General features: G+C 36.7%; 1 protein-coding gene across 1 annotated transcript in view; it reads right to left on the bottom strand.

The window, feature by feature from the left end:
• Positions 1–12,722: 12,722 nt before the first annotated feature.
• The window catches only part of USP31 (ubiquitin specific peptidase 31), a 125,371-nt gene continuing 120,684 nt past the window's right edge, over positions 12,723–17,409 (bottom strand). The window contains exon 16 of the mRNA XM_031945332.1: positions 12,723–15,460. Coding sequence (XP_031801192.1) covers positions 13,896–15,460 — 1,565 coding nt within the window. The 3' untranslated portion in view covers positions 12,723–13,895. The remainder of the gene's footprint in view (positions 15,461–17,409) is intronic.

Below are 17,409 nucleotides of genomic sequence, written 5' to 3'. Positions count from 1 at the left end.
CCACTCTATTAAAATTTTTCATCTTTTTAATCATAATGTTTATCGCCTTATAGTTCTCAGGTTATTCTCCTTCTCTCAAAAATTTGGCATCTAGCTCATCTAGCTCTCTTCTTCAACTCATCCTTATATTAAGGGACTTCAGTTTTCATATAAGTGCTCCTTCAACTATGTTAACCTCCAAGTTACTCAGTCTCCTCAGAACCTACTCCTCTAGTTGAACACTACCATGAATAGAATACTGGGCCTGGAGTCAAAAAGACCTGAGTTCAAATCCAAATTCAGATACTTACCCTGAGCAAAGTGGCTTAACATCTATCAATCTTAATTGTGAAATGGAGATAATAATAGCAACTCCTTTAGAGTGTTGTTTCACGGATCAAATGAAATATTTGTAAAGTGCTTAGCATAGCTTATTAGCTGGATGGTATAGTGGATGGAGAGCCAGACCTGGAATCAGAAAGTCTCTTCTTCTTGAGTTTAAATCCAACCTCAGCCACTTACTTGCTGTATGATCTTGGACAAATCACTTAACCTTATTTGCCTTGATTCCTCTCTTGAAAATGAACTGGAGAAGGAAATGGCAGACCATTCCAGAATCTTTGCCAAGAAAACCCCAAGTAGGATCATGAAGAGTTGAACATGATTGAAAAACAACTGAACAATTAGCATAATGTCTGGCACATAGTAGGTGCTTAATAAATCTGTATTCTCTTCTCCCCCTCCACCATATCATAAACAGAAATGACTGCACCCTGATTCTTATCATTACCCAAGTGTTCCACCTTCTTCATCACATTCTGAAATTCCTGTCAAACTATAACCTACCATTCCTTTTCTCCCCATACTCATCCCTCATAAACCTGTTTTTCAAATCCTTATTGCAAACCCCAATCTCTCTATCCTTCAGTCCTTTCTCAAATAATTCATTACTCCTGCTTTGAGTTCATTTTCTTTTCTTCCTAATTTCAACCTTATGATTAGCAAAGAATCCAATTCCATACTGCCCTCTACCTTCATTTACTCACCCCAATTTTCAACCAGTTCACTTCTTGCAAAATCTAAGCTCTGGACTACTACCTGTCTTCTCCATTCCTACTCACATACTAATGACTGTAAGTAAAAGTCACATGTTCATGTGTTATCTCATGTGTTATCTTACCCAACTGGTACCTGAATGAGATGTGCTAATACTTCACTTCTTTCTTAGCTGATTCACTATTTCATTTACTGCAGAAATATTCCCACACTCACTCTTGTCTTCTAAAGTCTCTCACAATTTCCTCTCCCATTCTTACTCTGTCAACTAAGGATTCTGCCTTTTACATTACTGCAAAAATAAAAGTCATTCACCATGAACTCCCAAACTCCTTAATATTATTGCTTACTCTCACCTTTCCTCCAGCCTCTAATAATGAGCTATCAAGGAAGAAATTGGCAACTCTAACCAGAGATTAGTGGGTTTAGAAGAAAAAGATAGACACTTCACATTAACAGTAGAGCCTCTGAAAAAAGAAAAAACAGAACTGAGGCACAAAAATTCAAAGGTAGAGGAAAAATAATGAAACAAAATTGAAAGAAAAAATAGAAAAGATAATATGTATGAAAACTCTACAGAATGAGCATAGTGAATGTAAAAATCATATGTGAAGGAAATCTAAGTATTATCGCTCTTCTAGAAGAAAAAAAACATGAAATGTCACTTCTTCCATGAACTTTCCTTTTCCATAAAGTTCCGTAGATATCAGTAACAACCTGCCTAGCCCTTAATTTTACAAGTTTGGCATCACTCCATGTGTCAAGGCAAGACTAAGGCACACTTTGTGTGCTGCGTATGTTTACAAATTAGTGGAGATAAATACTAAATACTTGAGTGAGTGTGCAGAATTGATATCAGACAGTTGAAGAGGATAAACACAGCATCTCTTGGGATCAACTCTAGATGTGCAGAAATACATAACTGGCTCCCCAACATTCTGTCAAGTCTAGCCTGGATCCCTAAAGACTTTAAAGAATTGCTCCTTGGCAAGAGGGTAGAGAAAAAGCATGAATTCACCTAATCTCCCCCAAATTCCCCTCTAAACAACTTTAAACCATTGCAAGTTATCTTAGTAGGGTTTTCCGGAGATCATAAGACCATGTCAACATCTCAGGGCCCTTTCACAGGTCACAACAGCTTTGTGTTTGACTTTTATATTAATAGCACTAATGAAAATAACTACTTCACATTCAATTTTATTCTTTTAATCACAATCATTGGTACCTATCAAATTACAATGAACCGAATAAATACTGATTAAATTCGGTAGGGGTACCAAAATTATTGTCATGCACCATCCTATCAGATTTCAAGCTAACTCTACCATTCTCATTAAAGGTGGTCCAGATCTCAGATAAGATCTTTCCATGCTTCTCCTTGAGCCTATCTATACATTTAGATATCCCATGCAGATATATACATCTCACACAGAGATGCACTCACCTTGTACACATAAACCCTACAATTCTCTGAAACTCATTAGATATTCATTTTCCATTGTATTATAAAGGGTTTTCAGAAAATTTTTTTAATTTATCTTTTTAGATTTTATTTATTACAATTTCTATATAATGGGAAAACAATATAGTACAAGTCTCAAATGAACTCAAAATATTTATTTTAGCTTCTGAGGGGCAAAGCCATTGTCACAAGAGAAAGAATTTAGATATTTCTTGACCAAGGGTCTTCTTCTTGTTGACTTTTGAGCCAGAGATTGGGTTCTGATTTAATGATAGTGCACTAATATTGAAGACAATTCTAGCTATGGCATCTACTTGTTTCTATTATGACTAGAAATAAGGACTTTATGCACTTGTTTCTTCATAATGTTTAGGCCAAAAGAGTATCAAATTCAATTTGAAGCACCTCCCTCCAGAAACAAAATGTCATGTCTTTTGTGCCATACCACGCTGCTTCTTTTGTTTGTCTCTTCCATCTTTTGTAGCAGGTAAAAGATACTAGATATGAATAAGAAACTTGTCTCACTATGGATGAAACTTTGGTTTGCAGAAGTCCTTAAAGATAATAAAAATGGAACAGCTGCATGGTGCAATGGATAAAGCACCAGCCCTGACATCAGGAGGATCCAAATTCAAATTTGACCTCAGACACTTTATACATTCTGGCTGTGTGATCCTGGGCAAGTCACTTAACCCCAATTACCTCAGGAAAAAAAATATAATAAAAATGAAATATTTGGAAGGAGCAGAAACAGCTTGATTGTTTCAACTGGGAGAAAAATAAGTGCTATGTCTGTTTTAATTCTCCAAAAACATTTCTATCTACTTTATGAAAAGTTTCCTTGGAGTTATTCCTTAGTAGCTCCTATAGATATAGGATTTCAGATACTTAAAATCTGTATTCTATAGATATGCGGCCCCATTCAAATATTTAAGGACAGAGCAAGTCCATGAAGTCATAGCCAAGCTAGATTCAAAGCATTATGCATATAATTGCTTCATTCTTTGACTTTGCACCTAGAACAGTGCCAGGCACATAGGTACTTAATAAATACTTGTTGACTGATTTATTGATGATACCTAAGCGTTAGAGCCAACAAATAGATAGGAACTAAGATGACATGAATACTGCTAATGGACAATCTATGTTACCTGTCAGGAACCAGATCTATAAGGGCTGAGATCAACAGGGCAAAGAGGAAAAGAGATGGGAGGCACCAGCACCAAGAATCTGTAACAAAAGAAGTTCTTTGACCTAGCTGGGATTTTTCTTGTGGTTTTGTATAAGTAGTAGAAAACTATCAATCCAAATGAAGCATTCATCAGCAAGTAATTCTCTGAGTAATTAGGAACATATAGGTAATTACATGCTAACAGAAAACATTAATTTAATTCAACGAATACTTATTAAACTAGAGCAGCTAGGTAGGGTGATGGATAGAATGATGATTTTGAAGTGAAGAAAACTCATCTTCTTGAGTTCAAATCTGAGCTCAGATCCTAGTTATTTGTGTGACCCCAGGCAAGTCATTTAATCTTCTTTGCCTCAGGTTTCTCATCTGCCAGAGAAGAAAATGACAAACCATTCCAGTGTCATTGCCCAAATATGGCCACAAAGAGTTAGACACAACTGAAGTAATTGAACAACAAAAAATATTAAGTACCTAATATGTACAAAGTATGAGATGATGCTTGGAATATAACTATAAAAATGGTACAGTCTGTATCTCCAAGAAGCATAGGGTACCTAGAATCTAACATGGGGGATAGGACATGAACATAAAAAAAGATGATATAGGATCAAATGTTATTAGTGGCAAAGAGAAATCTAGGCAAAAGCCTTTTAAAAAATTTCCAGGAAGGAGTTATTACTTAGTATAGAGAAGCCCAAAGAAAATTCCCTTGAAATGGAAAAGCTAATTGAAACATGAACTAGACATGAAGGAAGAGGATTTCAACAGGTAGAATTGGGAGGAGACAGGAGAGTGAGTGACAGGCAATGAGTAGATTGTGGCAATCTGTCCAAATGCAGAAAACGAGGAAGAGTTTAAATGATATTAGTTCGGTTCAGTTGCTATAGTTTGATTAAGGGAATTGTGGGAACTAAGGCTGAAAAGACAGGTTACGTCAAAACTACAGTGTTTATTAAAAGGCAAACCAAGGATTTTATATTTTATCCTACAGAGAATCAGGAGTTAATACAAGTTTCTAAGAGAAGGAATAACAGGATTAGACTTTTATATAAGGAAGATTATTTAGCTATGGGAAGGATGGAATTGAAGAAAGAAAATGGAGGCACAGAGAACAATTAATAAGCAATTATACTATAATTGCTTGAACTATAATAGTTCAAGAGAGAAGCAGGTCCTCAAGTACTCATGTTTGAGCTTGCTGAGGAATACTTAGGATAGTTATATAGCTCAGCTGGATCCCCCCTTCTTAGCAATTTTCCAAGTCTTCCTGAATCTGAAATTAGCTACGACTAAAGATAAGAATGCTGGACATAAGTTAGGAAAACCTGAATTCAAATATGACCTAGGTTACCTCAAAGCTATATGACTCTAGGGCAGGTCATTTACTCTGCTTCACTTTCCTCATCTGTAAAATGTAAATACCAATGGCACCAACTGCCTAAGGTTAAGAGAATGAAATGAGAATATTTGTAAAGTGCTTTGCCAAGTTCCAGATGTTACAGAAATGCTAGCTACTCCCCTTCTCAATGAAAGGGAAACAACAGGGAAGGAATCTGAAACAAAAAAATTTTAAACAAAGACTAAAATAGCTTTTACAAGTAATTGGAGAAAAATATTAGTTTTTTTTAAAAAATGCTAGCAACCACTATTACCACCTTCTATTATTATTACTATTATTTCTCATAGCATCTTAAACCATGTTGAAAAGATGGAAGTCAATAAGGAGAAAAGATAGGAATAAAAGTCTTGAGAAATCTCATGAAACCAAGTGACTTTTAAAAACAACTTCATTTCTACTATACCAATTCCAGGCAAATAGATAGGCACCATACATTCAAGTAATATCCAAGTTCTGCTGCCCTGACATACCACAATGAGAAGTTTTTGCCAATTTCTCTATCTGATCTGATTTGACAGTCTCCTACCATGGGAATGCATCAGTCAATAATTATGGCCTATTTTTAAATGATGTCCTTCAAAGCCAATGTCATGACTCATTAGTGGAAGAATAGACTGCAGAGATGAAGTTCAACAGTTTGGTTTCCCAAAAAAGTCACAGAAAGGTAAGATGACTTGTCTGAGTCACACAGTTTGTTGGCCTAAACCCCAGGTTTTCAGACTTCTCACCTGTGACTCCTCATACCATGCTGCTGGGATCATTTGGACATCTTCTGTCTGCTATAGGGAAATTTAGATCAAAAGAAAAAAGCATCAATTTCAAACTTTCCCATATACATCTTTAAGGAAGTTATGGACCCTACTTTGAGTAACCTATTCTAACTTCAAAGAAGGGAACAAAATTAAATATGTTATCTTCTATGTAAAAAAGTATCTTGAAGTCAAATATGAATTTTCATGAGTTATGTTAGTACTATGTAATCAGTTTGTCAAATACATTTATGCCCTCTTATAGGGCTTAGAGTATAGATGTACTGTTTTAAATTATTATCAAGACAAAATTATTTTAAAGACAATGTGATATGGTGAAGAGACCAATCAAACCTGGAAGTCAAAATGTTGTCTCAGCTACATACCAGCTATGTGATCATAACAGTACATTTAACTTCTCAATTGCCTCCAAGGAATTTTCAAAGACTGTAATTTATAGAAAAGCTGCCTCTGCCTGGATGGAGTTTCCCATATCAGTGAAATAAGACATCGAGATTTTTTAAAAATGTACAGTTACTTTTATGATATACTGCTAGACAAAATTATTATTTAATCCCAAGTCCTTGATCAGGAATGCAATACTCAATCATAACACTGTTCCTATGTGAATGATTTATTTAACACATCTTGTTTGTTCTGAGTTTTCCCAATAACATATGGTAGAAAAAATCAAGATGTGCCTGTAGTCTTTTCTTAAACTGAACCCTGCACTCATTTGCTAAAAGCACATAAGTACTTAATTCCTCAATCAGAAACAGCAAGGGTATTAAAACACACACACACACACACACACACACACACACACACACACACACACACGATTTAGGGACTTTTAGGGCACATCAATAGTTATAAAGACTTTAGTGCCCTCAAGTGGTTATTAGTAATATAACCATGCCAAAAAGTACTTAGGCCAGCCGGAATCTCTGTTGCACATTTAGAGAGATTTAGGAAGACTGGGATGAGGAAAGTTGTGGGGAGCAGGAGACAAAGGGAGGGAAAGGAGAAATGAAAAAAGGAAGAAATGGAATAGAGATAGAAGAAAAGGGAAGGGAATGAATGAGGGGAGAGGTAAAAGAAAAGAAAGGAGATATGAAGAAAAAAGGAAAGGAGAAAGAGGAAGGGAAAGAGAATGGAAAGGGAGGAAATGGTGGAAAAAGAAAAGGGAGAAGGAAAGAGGAAAAGAGGAAGGTGGATATATGATGGCTGAAGAAATTTAAAAAGAAAGCAACAAGATGTGAGAAGATGAGAGGAAAGAAAAAAAAAAAATTTGTTTTCATCTTACAAAATGGAAGATTCTCAAATCAACACCAAAATGCAGATGTCTGTTAATTACTGAGGAAAGAGGAAAAGGATTTGACCAGGACATCACGTAATAAATTTAATGTATTTTATTACATTTTCCACTTTTCTCTTAATTCCAACTATATACTGTAATATTCAAACTTCTTTCTGAAAGGAAATGTTTTAACATAAAAATATAAATCCTGCATATTAAAAGTGCATCCACCTAGAATAATAAAACATACAAATAAATAACAGGAGGCATTGACACAGTCTCATGCACTTGTCCTCAATAATTTAAAATTTACGGCACAATTATGTTTCCTCCAGCCTCAGATAAAGACATCCTGCTTTTCAGATTACTGTACAACTCAAAAGTATTTATACAGAAGCCGATATCAAAGGTGTGAACTATACCAAAATGTTTTTGTGTACAGTGACAATGACATGCAGCTTTGAGAAGAACTGTAGAAATTCCAGTGTAAAAACTGAAGTTTAACTTCAGTTAAGAAACTATATTTGCAATGAGATCCGAATTCAATTTTAACCAATGGTGAGGCACAGTTGGTGAGCAATCCTGTATGGTGCACTTGAAAGGCCACAAAAGAGGACTTTTATCTTCAGAAAATATAGCCATTTTCCCTTTGGTATAATGACACCAAAACTTTCAAGATAGCACCTAGCACAATTTCATGCTTCTTTTCATGACCACCTACAGAATTCACTGCTCAAACTTCTCTAGGGAGGAGTTTATTTATGCATACTTACACCATTATTCTGAATGTTTTAAACAGATGTATTTGGGCGCTACTGGCTTCCTCTGCACTAAGCTTAAAGGTTATATTAGCCTGACTTTCAATTGTCTGCAAAATAATGCTCCATAAGATAAACAGCTAAGTTTTACAGTTGGCTTTATATGAGGCATCCATAGTGCTTCTGGCTCACCAAAGATTAAAACTAAATTGCAGTTGCCTCTGTATGTATAGCCAAATTATTTGGAGTCAGTTGGCAAATTCCACAAGAGATGCTTTAAAAAAAAATTACATGGGGGAAATTATACTGAATGTCACTTTGAAACAAAACTCTTCACATTTGTTTTTAAACTAGGAAGAATTCCTGAAACTGCTATCCTGCAAAGGACCACGATAGAGAAAGAGTTCAAGAGCAATGTTCAAGCAACCTGATAACTGCAATTTTAATTGCTTACTACATAAACAGCACTGCCATTGAGGCATCTTCTATCTACTGATAAGCTTTTCAAAGATAGTTGGTCTTAGCTTTTCATCACTTTACTATGCAGTGACCACCATCCCCACCACAACCTCACCAAGGGATTCTCTGCTTGCTATAAACAGACAAGGACAGACGGCCACTAAGCACATCAAGATGCCCAGTGTACTGTCTGCTCAAGCAAACCAAGATCCCATTTGCACAAGTGCCCTGTCACTTAAATCTGCATGCCATTCATTTCTCTGTCTCCTTTAATACTTCAGGTTCTTCCTTACTGGGTCTCTTATCTCAGAGGTTTGAAGCCTCAAACTTTTGTACCAGATGGATTAAAGAATGGGAGATAGTTCTAGATTTGAACTCATTGTACAGTACTGCCATAAACACCATAGTACTAATCCTATTAAGTCTGGTGGCTGGAAATATCAACTTTAATTAGCACTAAAGTTCTACAAAAGCATGGTTTGTTTTTTTAATTGTCAATGCTGCTAGAAGCTTTTGTCTCTTCTTGAGACCATGATGTCATATAGAAGATATAAACCATTAAAATTCTATAGAAAAATGGCAGGTTACTTAGAGGACACATTAGGAGATTACCTAGACACCACAATACATAAACCAGCATGTTGTCATTTCAACGTATCCAATACCTTTCCTATTTGAAAAATACTTAGGAAATTTACACATAAATCTTGTCAATAATCCAAAAGTTCTGCAAAGAAGAGAGTCAAGGATGTGCAAAATAAAGCAAGAAACCACATACATGCTCCTGAGTGTATGGATACTCAGGTCATATAGGAAATAAAACAACAAATTCAAAAATAGAGTTCCATTATCTAATAGCTTCGTTTTAAGCAGTTAGTGCCATCTATGGTTGGTATCAGTTGCTTGCATAGTTAATGAGAGCATGCATTCAGGATGCAGCACTAGATAAAGGCCATGCAGAATTGTTCTTGTTGTTGGGGGGAGGGGTAAATGGCGGGTCATGCTCAAATTACAGCTGTGGAAAGCCAAGAGTTCTACATTTGGGGAGCTGAACAAAAGGAAATGGAGTGGGGGGGGGGAGGAGTGGAGGCAGCTTAGACATCTCTGTAATCAAAGTGTCAGGTTTCCATCTAAAGCATATGGTCTGACTTCGCTATATCAAACCATTTGTGAACAAAAGAGACAAAAACCTTGCAGTATGACACATATACTTCATATTTATAAAGATATAGGCACCAGTTTGTCATTAAAATGTATACTTCTCAGCTCCATCACTAAGGCAAAGTTCAAAGTGCCTCACAAAGTTGTTGAGTTTCTTTTTCCACTGAAAAATGTGCTTATGATTTGCATTCTATAACTATTATCTGTATAATCCAGCCCAGAAATACTAATTTCTATCAGAACTACAACTTTGAAACTGGACACATACACTACCATCCCACCCACCCCCTAAAAAACCAACATAATTGCTCAATGATTTAAAAAGGCAAGGATTGTATCAAGGATTAAATTTATAGACCAAATTAAAACTCACACCTTAAATTTATGGTTTCCCCATTTGAAAAAAAAAAAAAAAAAAAGAGGAGCTCATTCCCCAGTGTTCCACTTTTCATTAAAAGCTGCAGCCAGCTGTTCCCTTTGCAGTATTTTATCACATCTTTTTCCTTGGAAATTATTTTGAAGAAAAGAGGGTTTTGTTTTCTCCTCTTTCCAAAAAACAAAACAAAACATATTTACCTAAATAATGGAAGGACCAAAATCTAGTGTAAGGAATCTAGTTAAAGAGCTTCATTGTTGGGCTGCAGAAGAATTAAACCAATAGCAGACAGTAGATTGATGGGTAAATGATGACTACATCTACTTTCTTTAAAATGAAATTGGTTATAAAAGAGGATTGGTCACAAAAACTACCCTTCCTAGGATATGCTAATTCAGCAAGATCTGCAAAATAGATTTCTGTATTAGGGAGGGTGGTTCCAGTAAGGGCTATATGGACATTTTTTTGGTCCATGGACTGCACTCTAGGTGCCCCTGAGCTAAAGTAAAGCTAACTTGAGAAGTGAATTTATATTTTTTTTACATAAATATCCCTTTCAATTTATTTTTTGTACTAAATAAAAAATTTCAAGGCAGCTTTTCAAATGACTACAAACACTTACTAAACCACAAATATTCTCACATTCACTTCTATGTGTCCAGCATGAACTATTATTGACTTGGCACAAAGTTGCTATAAGGATTATGAAAAGGGCTTAAGGGAGTAAAAGACAAAAAAACCCAATGTTTCTTTACCATTGTGTCTCCTTATCAAAGCAGAGGGGAAAAATTGGATATTCCAATTCTACCTCAAGGTGAACAATGTCAAAGACATCAATAGTAACGAGAACAGTAAAAGTATCATGGATTTGCTCTAGTTTCAGGACTTGTTAGTGATTTGTTTGTGTGTGCTTACCAGGTAATAATTTCTTATAACTATGCTTCTATGAATAGTTCTCACAAACACAAGACCATGGTGATCTACAGATAATTGTTCACCCAAACAAATGAACAAGTACCTTATTCCAAATATAAACAGAAAAAAAAAAATCTGACCTATGTTAAAAGGAGGAGGAAAAAGGAGAGAGGAAGGAGGAAAGAGGAGAAAGAGGAGGAAGAAGAGGAAGAAGAAATAGAAGAAGGAGAAGGAGGAGGAGAAGAAATAGAAGAAGGAGAAGGAGGAGGAGAAGAAATTGTTTTTGTTTTTAATCAACTTATTCAAGTCCCTCTTTGAAACATTTTGGCAAAACATCCCTGGATACAACAACTCTCTGTCCTTTTTCTGTGTTCACTATCTGTTGTCCTTAAAGCATATAGTAGTTTAAGATGATTAAATCTTTGTTATTTCATCAAATTTTCATTATCAAACATGAAATAGAAGGGGGGGGAAGGAAATCGAACACATTAAAATGTCAAGAAATGACATAGTCAGTCCCCAAAGCATAACTATGTGTGTTTTTAGCTGAGAAGAAAGGAGAACCAGTCCTACTAACTAAATAATATTAATACATAATGAAAAATTATATTTGAGCTCAAGCAACTATCTTCTGGTAGTTAAAGGTTAGGTTTGGGTGGGTTTTTTCCACTCCTATACAAAATCAACAACCATTTTAAAATTTAAATTTACGTCTGGAAATTAAGGTAATTTCTATTCAGGTTTAACTATTTCATTGGTAATTGCTAAAATAAATCCCCTCCAAGAGAAATTCTTGTAACCACTCCAAAACTATTGTACAAGTTTCATTGATGTGACATTTCCAAATCTGCCCTATGTTCAAAAGAATGGGAGCTTTATCATAAGTCATTCAGCTGCGTTTAACACTGTTCACATCTTATGTCCTTTTTGATTGTAGAAAATCTACATTGTAGCTAGAAGAGAAATATCATAATCACATTAGGTTTAAAATATTGTTCTGAGGAAAGGTAACCACAAAAAATTCAATGTACCAGAAACAGTACTAACAACAAAGGAGCTTGTGCAGAAGCCAAATAACAGTAGAACCAAAGAGCAATATTGTTTTGCAAATGGGAGAGATACTTATACTTCACAGAAAATAAATAGCAATCAAGCTGGGATTATCAGGCAGAGTATTATTGCCAATAAGGTCATAATAAATGAATTACAGTGAGCACTACAGAAATATTCACAAGGCTGAATATAAAAAATATTAAATATTGCAAGGGCTTAGATCTTTAGCTACCCTTCCATGAATGATTTCCAGGTCTATTAATCACCTTGATGCTCAAGTGGGCAATTATATAAGACAGGTGACTGATGCCAATTTTGCCAAGATTTCCCCATCTTCCCCAACTCAAAAAAGAAAAAAAGTTGAGCAAAGGATATTATGGGACAAAATAAAACTATTTGCTCTAGTTATTAAGTAGGAAAGATTAACAAATAGATCTGGATACTTAAAACTCATGTAAAATCTGGTGAATTTATGGCCTGGAAAAACATTGACCTAGGAAAACATGCAAATTGAAAACTATATGAACATGAAACACAACACATCATTCTCTGCATTGTGGCAAAGTCTGTTTCACAAAGAATCCAGGTTACACAGCCCTCATAAGGAAAAGAAGAGAAGCATGAAGTCAGAATATGACTATACAACTTAAAATAAACACGGTATTTGTGTGAACACTGTAAATTGAGCAAGGTGGGGCTTATTTCTATTTTTGAAACAAAGAAAGGTAATGTGTTGCCTTGTAGGATGAGCTTTAGTTTTGACTATAGATTTGGGGAGAGGAATTAAGGGGAATAAAACCTGTAACAGCAAGAGAGAAGAATTGTTTGCTGGAAAACACAATTATAATCAAGTCTTACAAAGAAACATTTAAAAAAAGATATTTAATATTTTGTTACACTGAGCCCCCATACTGCATTGCTGACTTTTGGCATTGGGCTGAAAGATACAGAAAGAGAAGCATGCCTCCAAAAGGCAAGATTCAATTCTGCTGTTTACAGACAAGGTGTGCAGCCAAAGAGGGAGAGTAGTACATCTATACATCACCCAGGCACCATTCGCACCATCAGGTACACGTTTCCAGTTTTAAAAAAATAAACCATATTATCAGAGTACAACTTAAAAGATGCTGACAAGTGGCTATATTTCGGAGCTCCAATGGAGAAGGGAGGGAAGAATGGATAATAACTAACTTCTTGCTATCCAATTCACCACCTCTTAGCACAATGTCCAAGAGTCAAGGGATAGCCAGCTAAGGAATACACACATCTTCACCAATATGACACTAACAAAAGAGCCTTTACATCTCAAAAAGCTTACATCCATGATGCTAAGAAAAAAATTACATACATTCACACATGAAAGGTTACCTTTATATTCAGTTCATTCACTAATGCTCATCCCTCTTATACTAGCTGAGTATATACCTGAGAAACAACATTAGTGTTAAAATATTGCCCTTTAAAAAAGATTGAAGACTGGGGCAAGAGCAGAAGTAACAACAGTCTCTCAGTTTTGCTGTTAGCTTCTACATCTTACCACACTAGACGACAATCCACAAATCAATGAGGATAATTTCTGCTCGGGCAAAAACCCCAAATAATATTATTTCACAGTTCTACAGAGCATATACTATTTATAGCCTAACTAGTTCACAGGTTTCAAAACCCTAGTATCTGACAAAAAGTTGTGGCATTTCACCAGAAAGAAATATTCACAAGTGCTAAGAGGCAGTCCAGGATTATGGTTTTTGTTTTTTGTTTTTTTAATAATTATTCCAGTTAACTTGGTATCACTGCTTTCTTTGCCTATGGCTATTATTTGGTTTGATGGCAGAAGAAGGAGACACTTCAACACAATGCAGTTTAGTTCTCCTCACACACACGCATTAGGCACATGAACCAAAAACTACAAAACCAAAGCAAGGGGGGGAGGGGGAAGAGGGAAGGGAAATATCAGGTAAAGGGAACAAAAATAGAGTTCTCAAGTCTAAATAAATAAGTATCTTTACAGATAAAACACCTGGTTTGCAGAAATCTCACTGAGGTTTTTGAGAAGGCCGTGCAGAGGTGTGCATGCTAGAAGGTAACTTTTTAAAAGATTTCTCGGCAGAGTGCTTGCTACTAGGAGACAAGGGATTTCCAGGATCTAGCTGGGAAGACTTGGATCTGCGGGTAGAAAGCAGGGAATGTTTTACAGAAGTGGAATCCTTGGAGGCAGGCTGCTCTTTTGAAACAGTATTTGCATTTGGCTGCTGGGAGGATGGGGGCTGGCTGCCTTTAGCTGACTTCTCATCCACCGTACTCTTACTGATCGACTTGGTGGATCCTACACCTGATTTTTTGGTGAGTAATGTGGTTTTCCCAAGATCAGTTGACCTCCGAGTCTCCTTCTGCCGCAGAGCTGATTTGAAGAAGGACAGTCCCTTGTCTTCTGACTTGCTGTCCCTCTTCAAACCTGATTTCATGCCTGGGTTGGGAGACCGCAGGCTAGCCATGGAGGAACTCCTCACATGCTTTCCATCCATTCTGCTCTCCCCTGCTCTAGACTGACCCACCCGAGGGGAGTTTGGTTTGGAGGTGGATGTGACACTGGCTTTGTCAGAACCAAGGCTTATTTTGGAGCCTTCTCGGCTCAGGCTTCTGTCTGAAGTCCTACTCTTTCCAGCGGAGGAGGGACCCCTGGTGGCAGAGCCCAAAGGGGGCTTTTTGGCAGCTGTAGAAGAAGAAATAGAAGCTGGGGAGGAAGTTAACTTTTGTTTCTGCTGAACAGCCACAGTGTCCTGGGATTTTGTAGATGACTCCTTTTTGGGATGACCAGGAACAGGGGATGCGTGTCGTCCACTGACTTGGGAAGATTCTGCTTTGCTTCTGGAGCGGGAAGTCTTTACAGAACTTTTTAAGGAAACAGGAGAAGTGGGTGATGTGTTTGAAAGAGATGATTCCTGGCGAGCCAAGACTGTCCTCCCTTTCCTCATGCTTTTATCTGGCTCAGAAATCCCTTTGGAGCTAGGAGACTTCTTAGTTGTGCTGTCTGACTTTTCCACAGGTAAGCCAGAACCACTTGGAGTCTTTGCCTCTTTGACTGGGGAGCTGTCAACAGAATCACTCTGATCCACATAAGCAATCTGATTATTGTTATCAAATGGATCTGAAACAGGATGCACTCGAACCCCTTGTGCTGAGCTTTTGCTTTGTATATCAGAAAGACTTGAAGTCACTCTCTTGGGAGCTGACTCATCTCTGAATACACTTTCCATGACAGCCAGAGGAGCTCTACCCATGGCCCTGTGCTCACGCCTGCTATGACTCTCACTTGGCTCCATGTAACTACTAGAAAGGTTCCTTAAGCTACCAAAGCAAGAGATAGAGACTTTGTCATCTACTGCTTCCCCTATTTTCTCCAAAGTAGAGGCAGAAGTATGGACAGGAGAGTCACCACAAAAACGCGATGGAGAGTTAGAACGCATTTGCAGCTTAGCAGATAGGGACCAAGAGGGTCTAATGCAATTTTCATTGACGGCCAATGGGCTGGTAACAGAGGACCTGGATGACAAGCTTTGGCGCTGGACACTCCTTACAAATGGTCGAGTTGAGAACCCACCTAAGAAAAACAAAGAAAACAAAATTAGGGCCAAGTGTGGATTAATATTTAGTCATAGAAAATTAGAACGGGGTTATTGATTAGTGTTTTTGAACTGATTTTTCTCCCTTCTTGTTTTTTTTTTTATATTTTGTTATAATAGGTGACCTGTTATGATGGGTATGTTGAAAGTGATGTAAAAAGAAAAGATAGAGCTGAAAATTAACTTTAAAAAAAAGAAGAATCTAGAGGCTATCCACTGAGTATATGCCTATTCAGCATTGTTATTGTTTCATTGCTTATGGTATCTTTAAAGATAACATTGTTTCTCTAATTCTCTTCATATTACCAAATTTTATATTTTCTTTACTTGACATCATAATTACAATTTTCTGTAGTTGCCCCAAACATAATATATTATTTCTAGTCCTATCAAGCTCCCCCCCCCAAAATACTAGTAAGAGACCTTAGAAATCACTGAATCCATGCCCTTTTATTCTATAGATAAAAAAAAAAAATCACAGGAATGAAGTAACTTGCCTCAAGTAGCAGAGCTAAAACTCAAAGATATAGCTTCTTTTCTTCACCTGGAGCCCTCAGACTGTGCTATGTATGCATGTACCTTCAGCTATGATTGATGGGAAGAATAACGGAGGAATGCCTGATTGTAAATGCATCTTGATGCTAGGGAATGAACATTTCAAAGATCCTTCACCTATCCTGATATTGATAAGTTCACTATGGAATTCATAAAGTGTCCTTTATGTGTAAATCCCAAAAAGGCAGAGACCATATTTGTATTATTTTCATTCTACATTACCTAGTACAAGTGATGATGTTTAAACAGATGCTGATCAAGTCTCTTCTCAAGCCAGCGCAAACTCTGACTCAGCTGTAAAAGAGGCTGTCCTGAGGCAGATCCACCCATGTCACTCCTCATCCCCCATGCAATAAACACCTGTGGTTTCCAATTCTTCCATGCACCTTAAGTCCTTCATTATCTGCCCCTTCACTTTTCTGCCTTTCCTCTTCACATACTCTGCAATTCAATGATCTTGGCTTCTTAGTTCTTACTCACCAAAACCCTCCACATTTCTGACTCTAGGCATTTACATTGACTGTCCCCCCTCCTTGCCTCACTCCTGATTCACCAAGTTTTCTTCAAGCTCCAGAAAAAAAAAAATCCCATTTCTAGCTTTTCCAGGTACCCCTTAATGTTATCTTCTCTCTAATGATCATATTCAATTTATCTTGTATCTAGTATATTCATATTTAATTGTTTGGATGTTGTCTCTCTTCTTAGACTGCTGGTTCCTTGAATGTAGAGGCCATCTTTTGTCTTTACTTGTATCTTTAGCACTTAACCAAGTGCCTGGTGTAAACACTTAATAAAAAGTTACTAGTTGATTGAATCACCAAGTGCATTTTCTTTTTAAACAAGTGGAATGGAGACCAAAAAAAAAAAGTGTCCATTTTATCATAAAAATACTGATTTAGGGATTGTTTCCTGTTCTGACTAAACAGAAAGGAACCACTAGTCATTTTTTACCACACAGAACATCAGAACTTGAAGGATGCTAGAGAGATCACACAGTCCAATCTCTCATTTTACAGATGGGGAAACTAAGCCCCAGAAAGAATGACATGCTCAAGGTCCCACACTTAAAGGAAGAGCCAGGACTAAAGTCAACATGAACTAATTCCCAGAGCAATTCTCTTGCTATTATAAAATACTATTTTTTTTTTCCTCTTTCCAAGGATCATCTCCTTCCAGAAGGGGTTCATAGTCTCCCCTGCTGTTAATGCCTCCTTCTGAAATTAACTTCCATTTACACTGGATACAGCTTATATAAAAAGTTATTCACATATTATCTTTCCTATTCGATAATGTCTTGAGTCCAAGGACTATGTTTTTGCCTTTCTTTGCTTCCCAAGTGCTTAGTGCATAGTAGATGTTCAATAAATGCTTC

The sequence above is a fragment of the Sarcophilus harrisii genome, chromosome 1 (genome assembly GCF_902635505.1).
Source record: "Sarcophilus harrisii chromosome 1, mSarHar1.11, whole genome shotgun sequence".
Classification (NCBI taxonomy): Eukaryota; Metazoa; Chordata; class Mammalia; order Dasyuromorphia; family Dasyuridae; genus Sarcophilus; species Sarcophilus harrisii.
Note: the sequence above shows the minus strand (reverse complement) of the source record. Positions and strands in the feature narration are given on the sequence as shown.